The sequence below is a fragment of the Dreissena polymorpha genome, chromosome 1, assembly GCF_020536995.1.
Source record: "Dreissena polymorpha isolate Duluth1 chromosome 1, UMN_Dpol_1.0, whole genome shotgun sequence".
NCBI classification, from domain to species: domain Eukaryota; kingdom Metazoa; phylum Mollusca; class Bivalvia; order Myida; family Dreissenidae; genus Dreissena; species Dreissena polymorpha.
Genome location: NC_068355.1, coordinates 36,678,487 through 36,697,684, shown reverse-complemented (window position 1 = coordinate 36,697,684; position 19,198 = coordinate 36,678,487). Strand labels below are relative to the sequence as shown.

Here is a 19,198-nt window from a genome sequence, read left to right as displayed (position 1 = left end):
AACGAATAAGTTTCCTATTTATCTTTGTTTGTGGCCGCTCCTTAACAACCTCTAAGATCCATACAGGTAGTTGGCTGATAATAAATTATGATCTCTATAATGCGACATTGTTTTTGTATGTTCTTTCTTAATAATATTTCTTAATGTTATGGTATTCTGGAATAGCCCACAAACATTGTTTTGTCATTTAAGTTATTCAACTTCATCCAACCTATTTTTTAAAACTTTTTTTATGAAATATGTATTTACAAATATCACACTTATCTGGTTCCGGTCTAAAATGTTAACACGTACACAAAAATGAAATCTATGAAATAAAATAAACGCGAGTGATCTGAGTGAATGTGGATTGTCTAAAATGGAGGGATTATATTAATATGGACTATTTCACGAGAGACAAGTAGTAAGCTTTTGTTTAAAGTGTTCTAGATGATATTTTTGATTTTCTTTTCCACCCGCCTAACTTTCGCGCGGGTGGGGTAGCATACTATTTATATTATATAGACATATAGACAGCAATCTTAAACTTATCAAAAGCTGATAAACAAGTTCTATCCTGTCAGCTGTCTACCTGATCCGTGCGGTGAACTCGTCGCGCATGACCGGATCGCCTAATCGTCATATCGCCTAATTGAGAATAAAGAAGTGTCATAGTGTCAAATAAACCGTAAACCACTTATACGTCCTCGAAAAAAAAACCTAATGCAGCCTAATAACTATAATTATAATGAGCAAAAGGCAACACTCATCCAAAGCTAGCGAGAGCAACGCTAGTTTATGTGAAGTACCAGTCTTCGAAACACAAATCACAAATAAACAAAACAAGAAAAACAAAAAGAGCAGTAAAAATCGAAAACAGAACAGGACAAAATAAACCAAAAAAGCATGACTTACTTTGTGCAAAGCGGTGCGTCTAGATCCGTGAAAGAGCACACGGAAACGTCAATTGAAAAGCGCCTCGATGAAATTAGATCTAAGTTATCAAACGTGCTGACAAAAAATGACATTTCCTTAATTAGAACAATAATAAAAGATACTCTCGATGAAATAAAGGAAAAGTTTCTATAAAGTAAACTGAAAAAACTCGAAATATTGGAAATAAAAACGAAATAGATTCACTGAAAACAACAATTTAGGAACAAAGGTTTGAAATAATGCCCTGAAAAAAAAACGCAATATCACCGAGATTGCAGCCACACATCCGAGCTAAATGAACAAGAACAATACGGCCGGAGGAATAGCATACGTATCTCAGGCCTCTCCAACGATACAGACCAACAGGCATCAATGGCCGTGGCCGACGAAACGGTCTTAATGTTAAATCAAAAGCTTGGCACACATATCGAGACCAGGGATATCGACGTTGCTCATCGCCTGGGAAAATATGCTCAACATAAATGCAGGCCAGGTCATTGTTAAATTCGTCAGGCGCCAAATGAAAATTGAAATCATGAAACGCGCCAAGCTTCTGAAAGGTACTGGCATTTTTATCAATGACGACCTGACTAATATCAATGCAGAAGTTCTTGCTTCATTGCGTCTTAAAGAGCCGGAGTTGGTGGAGAAGGCCTGGTCCCGCGACGGGAAACTATTCGTTCGTTATCGGGGACAAGAACGCAACGAATAAGTGACATTCGATAAGTACAAACTCTGGATGGCAAAGTCATGGCCAACCGAAACCTATGCAACAAACAAAACAACGTACGCCCGAAAAGTATCATGACAGCGCCTCAAATCGTCCAACATTAATTAACAATAGAACAGTGACAAAACTCTGGTCCCGGATATGGCAATTATCACCTTTGAAAATACCACCGTGTAGTTTCCCTTCGCAATTATGTTTTTGATACTGCATGTAACTATGTTATTGTTACCTAAATGTAATGTGCATGTAACTATGATTCTATTACTTAAATGTAATTCGCAACACACACACACACATTCATACACAGGCTCAAGATAAATATTATGATTTATAAATATTTGTCTTTTATATGATGGCATAAGCCTAGGAAAAATCTACGAATAAACGTCGTGTAATGTTTTTTGGTAGTCTTTCGGAAAAATCAGTATTTAATATGAAACTGAACATTCAGTACTGTTAAAGTGCTTAAAAGTAACATTTTCTTATTTTGTACATAATTATTGTCTGTACGGTTTTAGATGTATTATGTTTTCGTTAACTGTGCAAGATTTAATTATATTTATCTATAGCTATAAAAAAAATTTTTTCCTATTATGAAAGTAATGAAATTTCAGTTATGAAAAGATATAATGGTATTCATCTATATCTATAAAAAATAACTTTTTCTTATTTTATACATAATTATTGTCTGCATTGTTTACTTGTATTTATGTTTGCATGAACTGTGACATATTTAAGGATATTAATCTATATCTATATTCAAATATGTAGCGGGCGTTTCTTAGAAAAGGTTTTACAGAAAATCGCACTCAACCACAGACACACAAACACACGCGCACGCACACACACGCATACGAACACGCACTCACACGCATGCACGCTCGCGCACACGCACGCACGTACACACGCACACATACACACACGCGCACACACACGCGCACACACACGCACAAACATTCACACACACGCGCATACACACACATGCACGAACCCGCGCACACACCCCCTTACACGTACATGCACAACACACGCACATTCCATACGCGCGCAACATGCGCGCACACACACGCACGCACAAACACACGCGCGCCGACCCACCCCACACAATTTTGTAGTTCTTACTGTTATATTACTACTATTATAAGTTACATACAATCTACGGAGCTTTATATAAACTTTTTATTTTGTGTATTTCCAGTGTATAGAAGTGCGCTTTTTTATGTCGCTCATGAGCTGTGATAGGAGGATATGTATCTATATCTATATTTATGTATATAGCATGCGGTGCGTAGAATAAATGTGTTATAGAAAATACAGAAAATATGTATATTATATAATTTGTGTAATTGCCAATATATTGTATTTGCTCTACAACTCCACCTCACTTATGTTGTCAATTAACTTCTTTTCAAACAGGGCAACACATATTTGTAATCATTTTTGTTAACAAAAATTAAAATATTTATTGAGAGTAAGACGCTCATAATTTTGTTATATGAGTAAAAACACATCTGGTGGTATCTCTAGTTCATTTTGTTTTCGGAACTAGATTAACTGCAGGTCAGATACAATAAACATGAAAATACTAGAGTTACATTTTATAGGTACAAAATGCTTAAAAAAAGTTTGCTTATCAAACAAAAACGTGGGAATATCCGTCAGTCGATCTAAGTAGGTTTCTTTTTTCGTATATTTCAGATCGACAATGCGACGGACATACGAATGTACTCGTGTATATGTCTTTTGATCTTAGCACATATCGTGTAATGTTGATATTTGCTAAACGTTTCGTAGACAACAGTTTATTAAAACGTGTACTGATTGCATTAATTGTGTTTAACAATAAATGAAGATATACATATATAATCAATAGATGATTTTCAAATACAGTAGGTGCATAGGTTCTTTTTAACTGTCGTGAACCTCTTGACAAATAATAGCACAACAATGTTTGTATAAGGATACATATTTTGTCATTGTAATAATAATGTTAAAGTCACTATTGTAACCTAAGCTTATCAATTATTACAACGTTTTTTTAGGAGATACAGGTACACACAGTGCAAATTTATAAGACAGAACACATGCATGTATACACATATGCACTCACATACACGCTTACAAACACACATTAACATGCGCGCGCACTCAACCACAGACAAACACACACATACACACTCGCACCCGCACACACGCGTTTTACACAACCAGCACACGCACACATACACACACGTGCGCGCACACACACATACACACGCACGCACGCACACAAACACACACACACACACACACACACACACACACACACACACACACACACACACACACACACACACACACACACACACACACACACACACACACACACACACACACACACACACACACACACACACACACACACACACACACACACACACACACACACACACACACACACACACACACACACACACACACACACACACACACACACACACACACACACCGGTTTATATCACATGGAGAGGTCCTTTGTTCCGTACCAACACACCGAGGTCTACCCCTATTTGATGAAATATTTGAATGATAAATATAGACAGGCAACAGTTTTGGTAACTTAAACCCATGCATCAATTGTATTTTTCAATATTTTGCATTTTAAGATACGAGTATTCTACATACATTGTGAGGTGAATACCTCGGGATGTCCCACACAGAGCACACATGTATCAGGTTATCATTTAGAGGTACCATCAAACAATGTTTTTATTACGTATTCTTCATCACACAGATGTATACCTTAATCAAATTATGCCTAATTCAATTAACAAATTTGGTGTATCACAAAGAAGACTTTTGGAGGTGTGTCGATCGGTCCAATTTTTTTTGTTATTTTGCCTCAAGTGTATAGCCTCAAAATTTAATCCAGGAAGGCCCCCGAAAATTGGTTCGCAGCAATTTTTCGTGGGTCAGTTGCGTTACGCTAAACCATCTTTTTGTTTATTTAGGCCTTTTTCAATTTCATTCGACAGTATTTTGTGCTTTTTAATGCGTATTCTAATGTGTGTACGGACTAACTCATGAATATTAGTTTAAAGATATTAATATCTATAAATATAATCCACAAGAAACGTCGATTTAAAACAGTTTATTCCTCCAAAAAATACTCCCAAACATTTTTATGACAAAAAGTAGTTTCAAAATGTATTTACACTTCGAACAATGTCAAGTTCAGACAATATCATCTGGAAACAAGAGTGCCAAACTGTCATAGGATACGCCCTTTTGAAGGTTTTGGACATCATCTAGACACAACTTCTGACCAAATTTGGTGAAGATCGGATCAAAACTACTTCAATTAGAGAGCAGACACCATGCTAAATGCTTGAAATGCACTAAGTGACTTCATGACCTAGTTTTTGACCCGGCATGACCCATATTTGAACTTTACCTAAATATCATGTACACAAAAAAAACTACTTCAATTAAGAGAGCGGACACCATGCTAAATCCTTGAAATGCACTTGGTTATCCCGTGACCTAGTATTTGACCCAGCATAAACCATATTCGAACTTGACCTAAATATTGTCTAGATACACTTTCTGACCAAATTTGGTGAAGATCGGATGAAAACTTCTTCAGTTAGAGAGCGGAAACCATACTTAATCCTGAAATGCACTAAGTGACCCCGCGACCTAGTTTTTGACTCGACATGACCCATATTCAAACTTAACCTAGATATTGTCTAGATACAACTTCTGACCAAGTTTGGTGAAGATCAGATGAAAACTATTTGAAATAGAGAGCAGAAACTGCTGTGGAAACCGCCCGTCCACCCACCGGCGGCGTCCACCCGCCCGCCAAGGGTGAAACTATAATACGTCCCGTTTTGAAAAACGGGCGTATAAAAAATCAAATTATAGATGTATATTATGAAAATCAAGCACTTACTTTCTTCAGACACAAATTATATAGAAGAGTCAATACCACAACATAAAAACGTTTAAGCAAAATATATTCATACATGAAACAATGCCTTAACCCTCCCACCTAGAACAAATGTCAAGTTCAGAATATCATCAGGAAAAAATATAATTACAATTGTATATTATAAAAATCAAAGACTTAATTTCTTCTGACACAAAGTATATAGAAGAGTGAATACCACAACATGAAAACATTTAAGCAAAATATCTTCATACATGACACAATGCTTTAATCATCACACATAGAACTAATGTCAAGTTCAGACAATATCATCTGAAAACAAGAGATGTGTTTGTCGTAAACACAATGCCCCTTCTGCGCTGCTTTGAAGTGATATATTTGACCATTGACATTGAAGGATGACCTTGACCTTTTACCACTCAAAATGTGCAGCTCCACGAGATACACATGCATGCCAAATATCAAGTTGCTATCTGAAGGGACATAGAAGTTATGAGCATTTTTTTAAACCTAAATGCGAAACCTAAACGCAAAGTGTGACGGAAAGACAGACAGACAGACGGACGGTCCGATCACTATATGCCCTCTATCGGGGGGCATAAAAATCAAATTAATATACATGTCACAATGCCTTAACCATAAAGAAAACATAACAACAATTGTGCAAGTATGATCTGTTAATAAAGAAAATGGTCCAATGTTTCAAAGGAATTTAGTAACTCATAAACTATTGCAGAGTAAGTAAAACATGTTTATTGAGAGTGGAGAAAAAATAGACCTTGTTGTACAGTGTTACTTGCTAACAAAAACATGGTCAATTCGGTTCGCAACTCCGAACTAAAGTAAATTCTACAATGGAAATCAATTTGACGAGCTTTGCAAAAATTAAGAATTTGGTCGTATGAATAGTTATCTTCAGCCAGAAAAAATCCAACTGTTTTACACGTGTTTATAACAAATACCACCATCTTGTTTTCATACGAGTAATGCCCCCTCCCAATTTTGTATTATTTCTTTTAAGCATTGCTGCTTTGCATATAACAATATTGATTTAAGTATGGAGTATATGGCGTGTAAATTACTGTTTTTCAACCAACCGAAACCATTTTTACAAAAAATATATATATATATTTATGTAGAAAATTGTAGAGAATCTTCGTCTAAACATGCCATTTCAAATATCATAAATGAAAACGGATCTCAGATTTACTCTTCTTATAAACATATGTATAGCTCTGGCATCAGAGATATGAAATAGATTTTTTCTGAAGTAAATCTGAATGGAAATCAATATGATGAGCTATGCAAAAATTAAGAAGTTGGTCGTATGAATAGTTGTCTTTGGCCAGAAAAATCCAACTGTTTTACACGTGTTTATAACAAATACCACCATCTTGTTTTCATATGAGTAATGCCCCCTCCCAATTTTGTATTATTTCTTTTAAGCATTGCTGCTTTGCATATAACAATATTGATTTAAGTATGGAGTATATGGCGTGTAAATTATTGTTTTTCAACCAACCGAAACCATTTGTAATCTTTTCCAAGATATCATTGGGACAAATCGTCAAATAAAATTTCATGAAGATCGGACAATTAATGTGACCTCTAGAATATTAACAAGGCAAATGTTGATGCCGCAAGATGGACAACGGGCAAAAAGCGATCACAAAAGCTCACCATGAGAACATTGTGCGCAGGTGGGCTAAAAAGCTATAAAATCATTTTTGTTTTCACTTTTCAGCAGTAATCCAGTTATGAATCGTGTTTTTTTATTTTTTTCCATGACAATCCGTGTAGAATTTCATATTTTTGCATTACTCTTTCACAGTCTTCACGCTTAAGCTCCTTCCTCAACACAATATTCGTTTTGAACAGCGTCTTCAAAAGATGACTCTGGTCTTCACCGAGTTTCTGAAGCCTCTCTGAAAAAGTAATAAAATCATATTCAATTGCCTCTTCTGTTCCATGATGACCACCAACAAGCATCTCAGAAATATAATAAGTTATAAAAAAGTTCATCTCAAAACTGTTCCAGAAGATGAACCATGATTTAAAGGTGATCTTTTTATTTGAAATGCTGCTTGTAATTAATCAAATGAAAAGTTGCACAATATACTATTCAGAATGTGACTTTCTATTGAAACAAAAGATCTGAAGTGATATCACTTGAACATTTTCTCAATTCTCTTGAAGACATCTAAAAAATAATTATGCTTAATATAACCGGATACTTTGAGTAATAGTTACTTAGTAATAAATGTCCACACATTAAGATGTATCCATTTATTAAGTTTCATTTTGATATGTCTTACAGATTTTGAGTTATGAGCAAGATTGAAGTAACGATTTAAAGATAAGCTAGGAACACCTATGAAGCTTCTTGGCAAAGTTAAATTGTGTCAAAGTAGAGTGAGCTTATTTCAATTACTGTGTTAATTGTACATTCATTACGAATTTTTAAACAAAAACATTATACTGTGACTTTCAGGAATACCGTTTTGTTGTTGAAACAAAGCCTACTTACTGGGATGACCCGACATGGTTACAGTTGTGGACGGCCCAGGTTTTGCATGTGGTTGTCTTACTGGCACATCATGGTCTGTGTCAGAAGATTCAGGGTCTGAAAGAGGTTCATTTAAAAAATAATCTTCCTACACTATCTTATAACAAGAGATTGCCAAGCAATATTGTCCCCTACCGGTGAAACTCCACCATTGTCAGTGATTTTTTTTTATAAATTTGTTGCCATAGCAACCAGAATTCTTGACCTAGGAACCAAATGAAATGACGTGCATACTCTCCATATTGCATTCTATCCATGTTTCAAGTTTCATGAAAAAATATGAAGAACTTTTAAAGTTATCGCAGGATCCAGTAAAGTGTGACGGACAGACAGACTGACACACGGAGCGTAAACCATAAGTCCCCTCCGGTTTCACTTGTAGGGGACAACAAGGATATCAGTAGTGCTAATGGATGCTTCCCAAATTGGCCATTATGTTGAAACAATGACCAAGTTATATCATAGGAAATTAAGATCGCCAACCCTTACCTTCACCTTTGGGTCTAACTAAAGGTCCTGAGACAAGAGCACCGCATACCGGACGCCAATGCTCGGCTGCGGGTGCAGTTAAAAAAAAATTGAGGTCACAGTGACCTTGACATTTGATCTAGTGACCAAAAAATGGGCGTGGAGTGTGGAACTCATCAATGTGCAGCTACATATGAAGTTTCAAAGTTGTAGGTAGAAGCATTTTGATTTTTTAGCTCTACTGCCAAAGGCAGAAGAGCTTATGGGATGGCATGGTGTCTGTGTGTGTTAGACGTTGTCTTGTTTATCCGATAAAGTCCAGTTTTCATGCGATTATTTTCAAACTTACTCAGTGTCTTTATATTAATGAGGACTCAAACCTTATTGATTTTCAGGTCACTGGGTAAAAGGTCAAGGTCACAGTGACTCGAAATAGTAAAAACTTGTTTATCCAAAAAGGTCCACAGTTTTTATCGGATTCTTTTGAAACTTACTCAGTGTCTTTATATTAATAAGGACTCGAACCCTATTGATTTTCAGGTCACTGGGTCAAAGGTCAAGGTAACAGTGACTCGAAACAGTAAAAACTTGTTCATCCGATAAAGTCCACAGTTTTCATCCGATTCTTTTTAAACTTGCTCAGTGTCTTTATGTTAATGAGGACTCAAACCCTATTGATTTTCAAGTCACTGGGTCAAAGGTCAAGGTCACAGTGACTTGAAATAGTAAAATTTTGTTTATCCGATAACGTCCACAGTTTTCATCCCATTCTTTTCAAACTTGCTCAGTGTCTTTATATTAATGAGGACTCGAACCCTATTGATTTTCAGGTCACTGGGTCAAAGGTCAAGGTCACAGTGACTCGAAATAGTAAAATGGTTTCCAGATGTTAACTCAAGAATGCTTAGGCCTAGGATCATGAACTTCATAGGTACATTGATTATGACTTGCTGATGACCCCTATTGATTTTCAGGTTGCTAGGTCAAAGGTCAAGGTCACAGTGACAGTGTTTTAAAGCAGTAGAGCGATTCAGGCCCTCATGGGCCTCTTTTTTAGTTATTGTTGTCAAAACGTGCAGTCGAAAAGTGTAATATACAATTTACTGAACAGACATTGTGAGGTACGAGGCACACACACACGCACTAGAAACACAGTACATTAATAAGAGGTATCCACCCAAATGCACTCTTTATGTAAGTTGGTAGTGGTGACAAATCTCCACAACAATCCAATGAGAGCTGATCATTTAATACAATACCAGCCTTACCCCTTACGCTCGCCCTTTCTTCTCTGTACTTGTAACCAGATGTGCGTGAAGATTTGTCCTTTTCTAACAGTGCATTGGAACTTAAAGGTTCAGAGCAAGCTTCTTCGTCACCACCACCTTCATTACCTGTATTAAATAAAGCATTCTCCCGTCACTTGTGACACCCATTTAATTTTGGCATTTATGTTGTCTTTACCTCTTGCATTGCAATACATTGATATAAAGACAAGCTATTGACATAACCACTGTTTCTGGAAATATCAGAAGTGCTGTATCACTACCATCTCAGTAAGCATATACCCTACATTTTACATGATTTACTCTTTTCAGTGGGAATCGAACCCACAGCAGCCAGACACCTTGGTTAACAAACACAATGCTTTAAGGTATATGCAAGGTATAAGGATTGATATCTGGAAATGTTAAAACGCTGTGAGGTACAAGGCACACACAAACACAAGTAGAATGCTATTTACTCAACTGAACACATACAGACAGAGGTATCCATAGCCTATTGTAAAGATAAAAAAATATGAATCAACGATATGGAGGTACTAATGACCAAAATGTCTTGAAGTTCTGCAAACCTAGCGCTTAAGGCCAAATTATCAAGGTCCATGAGCACACGTATTATAATAATCAGACCCACCTCAGACGCTTTAGCCTTTGGTGGTTGTTATGAATAATGTATATTATCTTTCATTTATTGCGTTTTGCTCATCGAAACAGTTTTTCTTTTTTTTTTAATCAAGCAGTTCACAACATGTCATTCATAGGTCACTCCCTAACTTACATGTACCATCTCTTCAGAAGCCAACAACTGGTTGAACACACTCAGAAGGGTTCAAACCCACAGCATTTAGTTATTGTTGTCAAAACGTGCTATCGAAAGGTGTAATATAGAATTTACTGAACAGACATTGTGAGGTACAAGGCATAAACAAAAAAACACACTAGAAACCCAGTACACACATATAGAGGTATCCACCAAAATGTACACTTAAAGTAAGTTGGTAGTGGTGACAAACAAATCTCCACAACAATCCAATGAGAGCTTATCATTTAATACAATACCAGCCTTACCCCTTACGCTCGCCCTTTCTTCTCTGTACTTGTAACCAGATGTGCGTGAAGATGTGTCCTTTTCTAACAGTGCATTGGAACTTAAAGGTTCAGAGCAAGCTTCTTCGTCACCACCACCTTCATTACCTGTATTAAATAAAGCATTCTCCCGTCACTTGTGACACCCATTTAATTTTGGTATTTTATGTTGTTTTTTAGCTCTTGCATTACATTTCATTGATATACAGACAAGCTCTTGACATAACCACTGTTTCTGGGAATATCAGAAGTGCTGTATCACTACCATCTCAGTAAGCATATACCCTACATTTTTACATGATTTACTCTTTTCAGTGGGAATCGAACCCACAGCAGCCAGACACCTGGTTAACAAACACAATGCTTTAAGGTATATGCAAGGTATAAGGATTGATATCTGGAAATGTTAAAAACGCTGTGAGGTACAAGGCACACACACACACAGTAGAATGCTATTTACTCAACTGAACACATACAGAGGTATCCATAGTCTATTGTAAAGATAAAAAATATGAATCAACGATATGGAGGAACTAATGACCAAAAATGTCTTGAAGGTCTGCAAAACCCAGCGTAAGGCCAAATTATCAAGGTCCATGAGCACACGTATTATAATAATCAGACCCACCTCAGACGCTTTAGCCTTTGGTGGTTGTTATGAATAATGTATATTATCTTTCATTTATTGGGTTTTGCTCATCGAAACAGTTTTCTTTTTTTTAATCAAGGAGTTCACAAAATTATCATTCATAGGTCACTCCCGAAGTTACATGTACCATCTCTTCAGAAGCCAACAACTGGTTGAACACACTCAGAAGGGTTCAAACCCACAGCATTTAGTTATTGTTGTCAAAAACGTGCAGTCGAAAGGTGTAATATACAATTTACTGAACATACATTGTGAGGTACAAGGCATAAACAAACAAACACACTAGAAACCCAGTACATACATATAGTTATCCACCAAAATGTCAACTTTAAGTAAGTTGGTAGTGGTGACAAACAAATCTCCACAACAATTCAATGAGAGCTGATCATTTAATACAAAACCAGCCTTACCCCTTACGCTCGCCCTTTCTTCTCTGTACTTGACACCAGATGTGTGTGAAGATGTGTCCTTTTCTAACAGTGCGTTGGAACTTACAGGTTCAGAGCAAGCTTCTTCGTCACCACCACCTTCATTACCTGTATTAAATAAAGCATTCTCCCATCACTTGAAACAAGCATTTAATTTTGACATTTTATGTTGTCTTTACCTCATGCATTGCATTCCACTGATATACAGACACGCTATTGAATTACCGCTGTTTCTGGGAATACCAGAAGTGCTATATCACTACCATCTTAAGTAAACATATGTTCTACATTTTTACATGATTTACTGTATTCAGTGGGAATCAAACCCACAGCAGTCAGACACCTTGATTAACGAACACAATGCTCTAAGGTATATGCTAGGAATAAGGATTGATATCTGAAAATGTTAAAACGCTGTGAGGTACAAGGCACACACACACAGTATAATGCTATTTACTCAACTGAACACATACAGACATAGGTATCCATAGTCCTTGTAAAGGAAATAAAAATATGAAACAACAACATGGTGGTTATTATGACCAACAAGAGCATCACATAGCGGGTGCCAATGCTCGGCTCGGTTTTAATTTTTGTTTTTGACGTCACAGGACCTTGACCTTTGATCTAGTGACCCAAAATGGGTGTGGCGTGTAGAACTCATTCATGTGGAGTTACATATGAAATTTCAAAGTTGAAGGTTGAGCACTTTGATTTTAGAGCAAATGTTAAGGTTTAACTCGATGCGGACGAGCTGGCTATGACAATACCTCGGGTTTTCTTCAAAAACAGCAGAGCTAAAAATGTCTTGAAGACCAAGTCAGCTCATAAGGCCAAATTATCAAGGTTTATGAGCACACGTATAATAATAATCAGACCCATCTCCGACACGCCTTTGGTGGTTGTTATGAATAATGCATTTTATCTTTCATTAATTGGGTTTTGCACATCAAAACAGTTTTCATTTTTTTTAATCAAGCAGTTCACAAAATTATCATTCATAATATATATCCTAACTAACCATCTCTTCAGAGGCCAACAACTGGTTAAACACACTCAGAAGGGTTCAAACCCACAGCATTTCGTTATTGCTGTCAAAGTGCAGTTCAAAGATGTAATATACAATTTACTGAACAGACATTGTGAGGTACAAGGCACACACACACATGCACTAGAAACACAGAACATACATAAAGAGGTATTAACCAAAATGTACACTTATGTAAGTTGGTAGTGGTGACAAACAAATCTCCACAACAATCCAATGAGAGCTGATCATTTAATACAATAAAAGCCTTACCCCTTACATGCCCTTTCTTCTCTGTACTTGTAACCAGATGTGCGTGAAGATGTGTCCTTTTTTCTAACAGTGCGTTAGAACTTAAAGGTTCAGAGCAAGCTTTCTTCGTCACCATAACCTTCATTACCTGTATTAAATAACGCATTCTCCCGTCACTTTGACAAGCATTCAATTTTGGCACTTTATCTTGTCTTTACCCTCTTGCATTGCATTCCACTGATATACAGACAAGCTATTGACATTACCGCTGTTTCTGGGCATACCAGAAGTGCTGTATCACTACCATCTCAGTAAGCATATACCCTACATTTTACATGATTTCTTGTATTCAGTGGGAATTGAACCCACAGCAGCCAGACACCCTGGTTAAGAACGTAATGCTCTCAGGTATATGCAAGGTATAAGGATTGATAATTGGAAATGTTAAAACACTGTGAGGTACAAGGTACACACACACAGTAAAATGCTATTTACTCCACTGAACACATACAAACAGAGGTATCAATAGTCTATTGTAAAGGAAAACAAGGGCTGTTTGTAAAACATGCATGCCCCCCATACGGGCTGTCCGTTGTAGTGGCAGCCATTGTGTGAATACGATTTTTGTCACTGTGACCTTGACCTTTGACCTAGTGACCTGAAAATCAATAGTGGTCATCTGCGAGTCACGATCAATGTACCTATGAAGTGTCATGATCCTAGGCAAAAGCGTTCTTGAGTTATCATCCGAAAATCATTTTACTATTTCGGGTCACCGTGACCTTGACCTTCAACCTTGTGACCTCAAAATCAATAGGGGTCATCTGCGAGTCATGATCAATCTACCTATGAAGTTTCATGATCCTAGGCATATGCGTTCTTGAGTTATCATCCAAAAACCATTTTACTATTTCGGGTCACCGTGACCTTGACCTTTGACCTAGTGACCTCAAAATCAATAGGGGTCATCTGCAAGTCATGATCAATCTACCAAATAAGTTTCATGATCCTAGGCGTATGCGTTCTTGAGTTATCATCCGGAAACCATTTTACTATTTCGGGTCACCGTGACCTTGACCTTTGACCTAGTTGACCTCAAAATCAATAGGGGTCATCTGCGAGTCATGATCAATCTACCCATGAAGTTTCATGATCCTAGGCGTATGCGTTCTTGACTTATCATCCGGAAACCATTTTACTATTTCGGGTCACCGTTGACCTTGACCTTTGACCTAGTTGACCTTAAAATCAATAGGGGTCATCTGCAAGTCATGATCAATGTACCTATGAAGTTTCATGATCCTAGCCCCAAGCGTTTTTGAGTTATCATCCGGAAACCACCTGGTGGACGGACCGATCGACAGGCCGACCGACATGTGCAAAGCAATATACCCCCTCTTCTACGTAGGGGGGCATAAAAATGAAACAACGACAGGTTATTAATGACCAAAAATGTCTTGATGGTCTGCCAAGTCAGCTCATAAGGCCATATTATCAAGGTCTATGAGCACATGTATTATAATTACAAGACCCACCTTTGACGCTTTTGCTTTTGGTGGTTGTTATGAATAAAATATTTTATCTTTCATTAATTGGGTTTTACTCATCAAAACAGTTTTCTTTTTTTTATCAAGCAATTCACAAAATGATAATTCATAGGTCATATCCTTACTTACAGTCTCTTCAGAGGCCAACAACTGCTTGAACACACTCAGAAGGGTTCAAACCCACAGCATTTAGTTGTGGTAAAAAAGTACATTGATGCATTCCAAAGGTTCAATGTAGCATTAACTGTAAAGACATTGTGAGGTACGAGACACACACACACTAGAAACATAGTACAGACAGAAAAAGGTAATCACCAAAATGTAATTATTTAAGTACATTGTTAAGGGATCACAAATAAATATCCACAACAACCAAAAGAGAGCTGGTCATTTATTATCATACCAGCCTTATCCTTAAGCTTGCCCTTTCTTGTCTGTTTTTGAAACAAGATGTGCTTGTAGCTGAGTCCATTTTCTGCAGTTAGAACTGGAAGGTTCAATGCCAGCTTCTTCGTCATCATCATCATTATCTGTATGAAATAAAGCACTCACTGTCAACAGTGACAAAGTATTTGTAGTTTCCTTTCATTTTTTTACCTCTTGCACTGCATTTCATTGATTAACCAACACTCTATTTACGTTACCTCTGTTTCTGGGAATACAGGTAGTGCTATATTACTACCATCTAAGTAAGCAGACACCCCTAGATTTTTACATAATTTTCTGTATTCAGTGGGACTCAAACCTACAGCAGCAAGAGACCCTGGTTAACAAACACACTGCTGTAATGTATATGCAATGTATAAGAATTGACATGTGGAAATTTTGAAAGGCTGTGAGGTACCAGGCACACACACAAACAGTAGAATGCTATGTACTCAACTGAACGCATACAGACAGAGGTATCCATAGTCTATTGTAAAAAACAAACAAATATGAATAATGACATGGAGGAAGTAATGACCAGAAATGTCTTAAAGGTCTGAAAAGCCAGCTCATCAGGCCAAATTATCATGGCCTATGATCTCATTTATTATAATAATCAGACTCACCTCAGACGCTTTGGCCTTTGATGCTGATTTTGGAACCAGGAATGCTTGAAGGAGACGTTTTCACCAATACTGGATGGCTCATTTTTAGAATCAGTTCATTCTTTATCTGCAAAAAAGAAACTTCCCTTGTTAATGTATTTTTTCTGACATAAATTAGGTTTTGCTCCTGAAACAGTTTTTTTTAAAGCATGCAGTACATAAACATTATCATAAATAAGTAATAACTGAATTAACAACCTCCTCAGAGGCCAATACTGGTTTTAAGGCTTAAGTTGGGTTCATACCCACCGCATTCACTTATTGTGGTCCAAAATGCAGTAATGCAATCAAAAGGTGTAATATAACATTTACTGTAAAGACATTGTGAGGTACAAGGCACACAAACACACATTAGAAGCACATTACATACGGATAGAGGTATTCACTGAAATCTTTAACTGAAAGGATTGATATCTGGAATTTTGAAACGCTGTGAGGTACCAGCAACACACACACGCAGTAGAATGCTATTTACTCACTGAATGCATACAGACAGAGGTATCCATAGTCTATTGTAAAGGTAACACAAATATGAATCAAAGACATGGAGGAAATATGACCAGAAATGTCTTGAAGGTCTGCAAAGCCAGCTCATCAGGCCAAATTATCGTGATCTTTGACCTCATTAAATATTATATTCAGAACCCACCTCTGTACTTTGGCTATTGGTGCTCATTTTGGAACCAGGAGAGCTTGAAGAGGAGTTGTTTTCAGCACAACTGGATGGCTCATTTCTAGAAACACTCCCATCGTCATCTGCCAGAAAAGAAACATCCCATGTAAATGAATTTTATCTTGAATCAATTGGATTTTGCACCTCCAAACTGTTTTTACATTTTTTTTAAACAAGCAATTCATAAAAATATCATTCATAAGTCATAACTGAACTAACCAACCTTTTCAGAGGCCACCAACTGGTTGTACAGCCTAATAAGGGTTGAAACCCACAGGATTTAGTTATTGTGGTAAAAAAGTGCATTAATACAATCCAAGGTTTAATATAACATTTACGGTACAGACATTGTGAGGTTCGAGTCACATAAACACTAGAAACATAGTACATACAGATAGAGGTATTAAACAAATGTAATTCTTTAAGTAAGTTGGTAAGGGATCACAAACAAATCTGCACAACAACCAAAAGAGAGCTGGTCATTTATTATAATACCAGCCTTACCCTTTAAGCTTGCCCTTTCTTGTCTGTTCTTGAAACAAGATGTGCCTGTAGCCAAGTCCATTTCCGCACCGTCAGAACTCGATGGTTCAAAGCCAGCTTCTTCATCATCATCATCATCATCATTATCTGTATGAAATAAAGCACTCATTGTCAACTGTGACAAAGTATTTGTATTTGCCTATCATTAAGTTTTTACCTCTTGCACTGCATTTCACTGATAAACAAAACATCTTATATGTATTTACAAAACCTCTGTTTCTGGGAATACCGGTAGTGATTATCACTACCATCTCAAGTAAGCAGACACCCCTAGATTTTTACATTATTTTCTGTATTCAGTGGGACTCAAACCCACAGCAGCCAGAGACCCTGGTTAACAAACACACTGCTGTAATGTATATGCAATGCATAAGAATTGACATATGGAAATTTTGAAACGCTGTGAGGGTACCAGGCACACACACACACACACGCAGTAGAATGCTATGTACTCAACTGAACACATACAGACAGAGGTATCCATAGTCTATTGTAAAAAAAAACACAAATATAAATCAAAGACATGGAGGAAATAATGACCCGAAATGTCTTAAAGGTCTGAAAAGCCAGCTCATCAGGCCAAATTATCGTGATCTTTGATCTCATTTATTATAATAATCAGACTCACCTCTGACTCTTTGGCCTTGATGCTGATTTTGAAACCAGGAATGCTTGAAGGAGACGATTTCACCAATACTGGATGGCTCATTTTTAGAATCAGTTCAATCATTATCTGCAAAAAAAGAAACATCCCTTGTTAATGTATTTTTTATGTAATTAATTGGGTTTTGCTCCTGCAAACGTTTTTTTTAAAGCATGCAGTTAATAAAATTATCATAAATAAGTAATAACTGAATTAACAACGTCAGAGGCCAAGACTGGTTTTAAGGCTTAAGTTGGGTTCATACCCACCGCATTTACTTATTGTGGTCCAAAAAAGCAGTAATGCAATTCAAAGTTGTAATATAACATTTACTGTTAAGACATTGTGAGGTACAAGGCACACAAACACACACTAGAAGCACATTACATACGGATAGAGGTATTGAAATCTTTAACTGAAAGGATTGATATCTGGAAATTTTGAAACGCTGTGAGGTACTAGAAACACACACACACACACACAGTAGAGTGCTATGTACTCAACTGAACACATACATACAGAGGTATCCATAGTCTATCGTAAAGGAAACAAATATATGACTTACAAACATGGAGCAAATAATGACCAGAAAAGTCTTGAATGTTTGCAAAGCCAGCTCATCAGGCCAAATTGTCGTGATCTTTGACCTTATTAATATTATAATCAGACCCACCTCTGACACTTTGGCCTTTGGTGCTCATTTTTAGGACCAGGAGAGCTTGAGGGGATGTTTTCAGCATACTGGAATGATGGCTCTTTTCTAGAATAATGCCCGTCAACATCTTCCAGAAAAGAAACATCTCATGTCAATGTATTGTATATTGAATCAATTGGATTTTGCACCTCCAAACAGATAAACATGTTTTTTTAAGCGTTCACAAAATTATTGTTCATAAGTCATAACTGAAGTAACTACCTTTTCAGAGACCACCAACCGGTTGTACGACATAATAAGGATAAAAACGCCACAGCATTTAATCATTGTAATCAAAAAGTTCAGTAATGCAATCCAAAGGTGTAATATAACATTAACTGTTCACACATTGTGAGGTACGAGGCACACACACACTAGAAACACACTAAATACAGATAGAGGTATTCACCAAAATGTAATTTTTTAAGTAAGCTGATAAGGAATCACAAACAAATCTCCACAAAACCCGCAAAAGAGCTGATCATTTATTATAAAACCAGCCGTATCCCTTAAACTTGCACTTTCTAGTCTGTTCTTGAAACAAGATGTGCCTGTAGATGAGTCCTTTTCGGCATTTTTAGAACTGGAAGGTTCAAAGCCAGCTTCTTGGAACTCATCATCATCATCATCATCATCATCATTATCTGTATGAAATAAAGCACTCTCTGTCAA

The 19,198-nt window shown here is 36.9% G+C and overlaps 2 protein-coding genes across 2 annotated transcripts in view; both read right to left on the bottom strand.

Annotated features, from left to right (window-relative positions):
• Positions 1 to 4,760: 4,760 nt before the first annotated feature.
• Positions 4,761 to 18,614, bottom strand: LOC127867743 (uncharacterized). Its single transcript, XM_052409144.1, has 10 exons — positions 18,506 to 18,614; positions 16,623 to 16,729; positions 15,286 to 15,412; positions 15,012 to 15,016; positions 13,357 to 13,483; positions 12,039 to 12,164; positions 10,962 to 11,087; positions 9,879 to 10,004; positions 8,104 to 8,199; positions 4,761 to 7,501 (listed from the first exon to the last, which is right to left on the bottom strand). The coding sequence occupies exons 1-10, from the start codon at positions 18,612 to 18,614 to the stop codon at positions 7,332 to 7,334; spliced, it is 1,119 nt and encodes a 372-aa protein (XP_052265104.1). The 3' UTR covers positions 4,761 to 7,331.
• The window catches only part of LOC127877004 (6-phosphofructo-2-kinase/fructose-2,6-bisphosphatase-like), a 370,857-nt gene continuing 365,401 nt past the window's right edge, over positions 13,743 to 19,198 (bottom strand). The window contains exon 15 of the transcript XR_008048196.1: positions 13,743 to 14,283. The gene's annotated coding sequence lies outside the window, so the exon portion shown is untranslated. The remainder of the gene's footprint in view (positions 14,284 to 19,198) is intronic.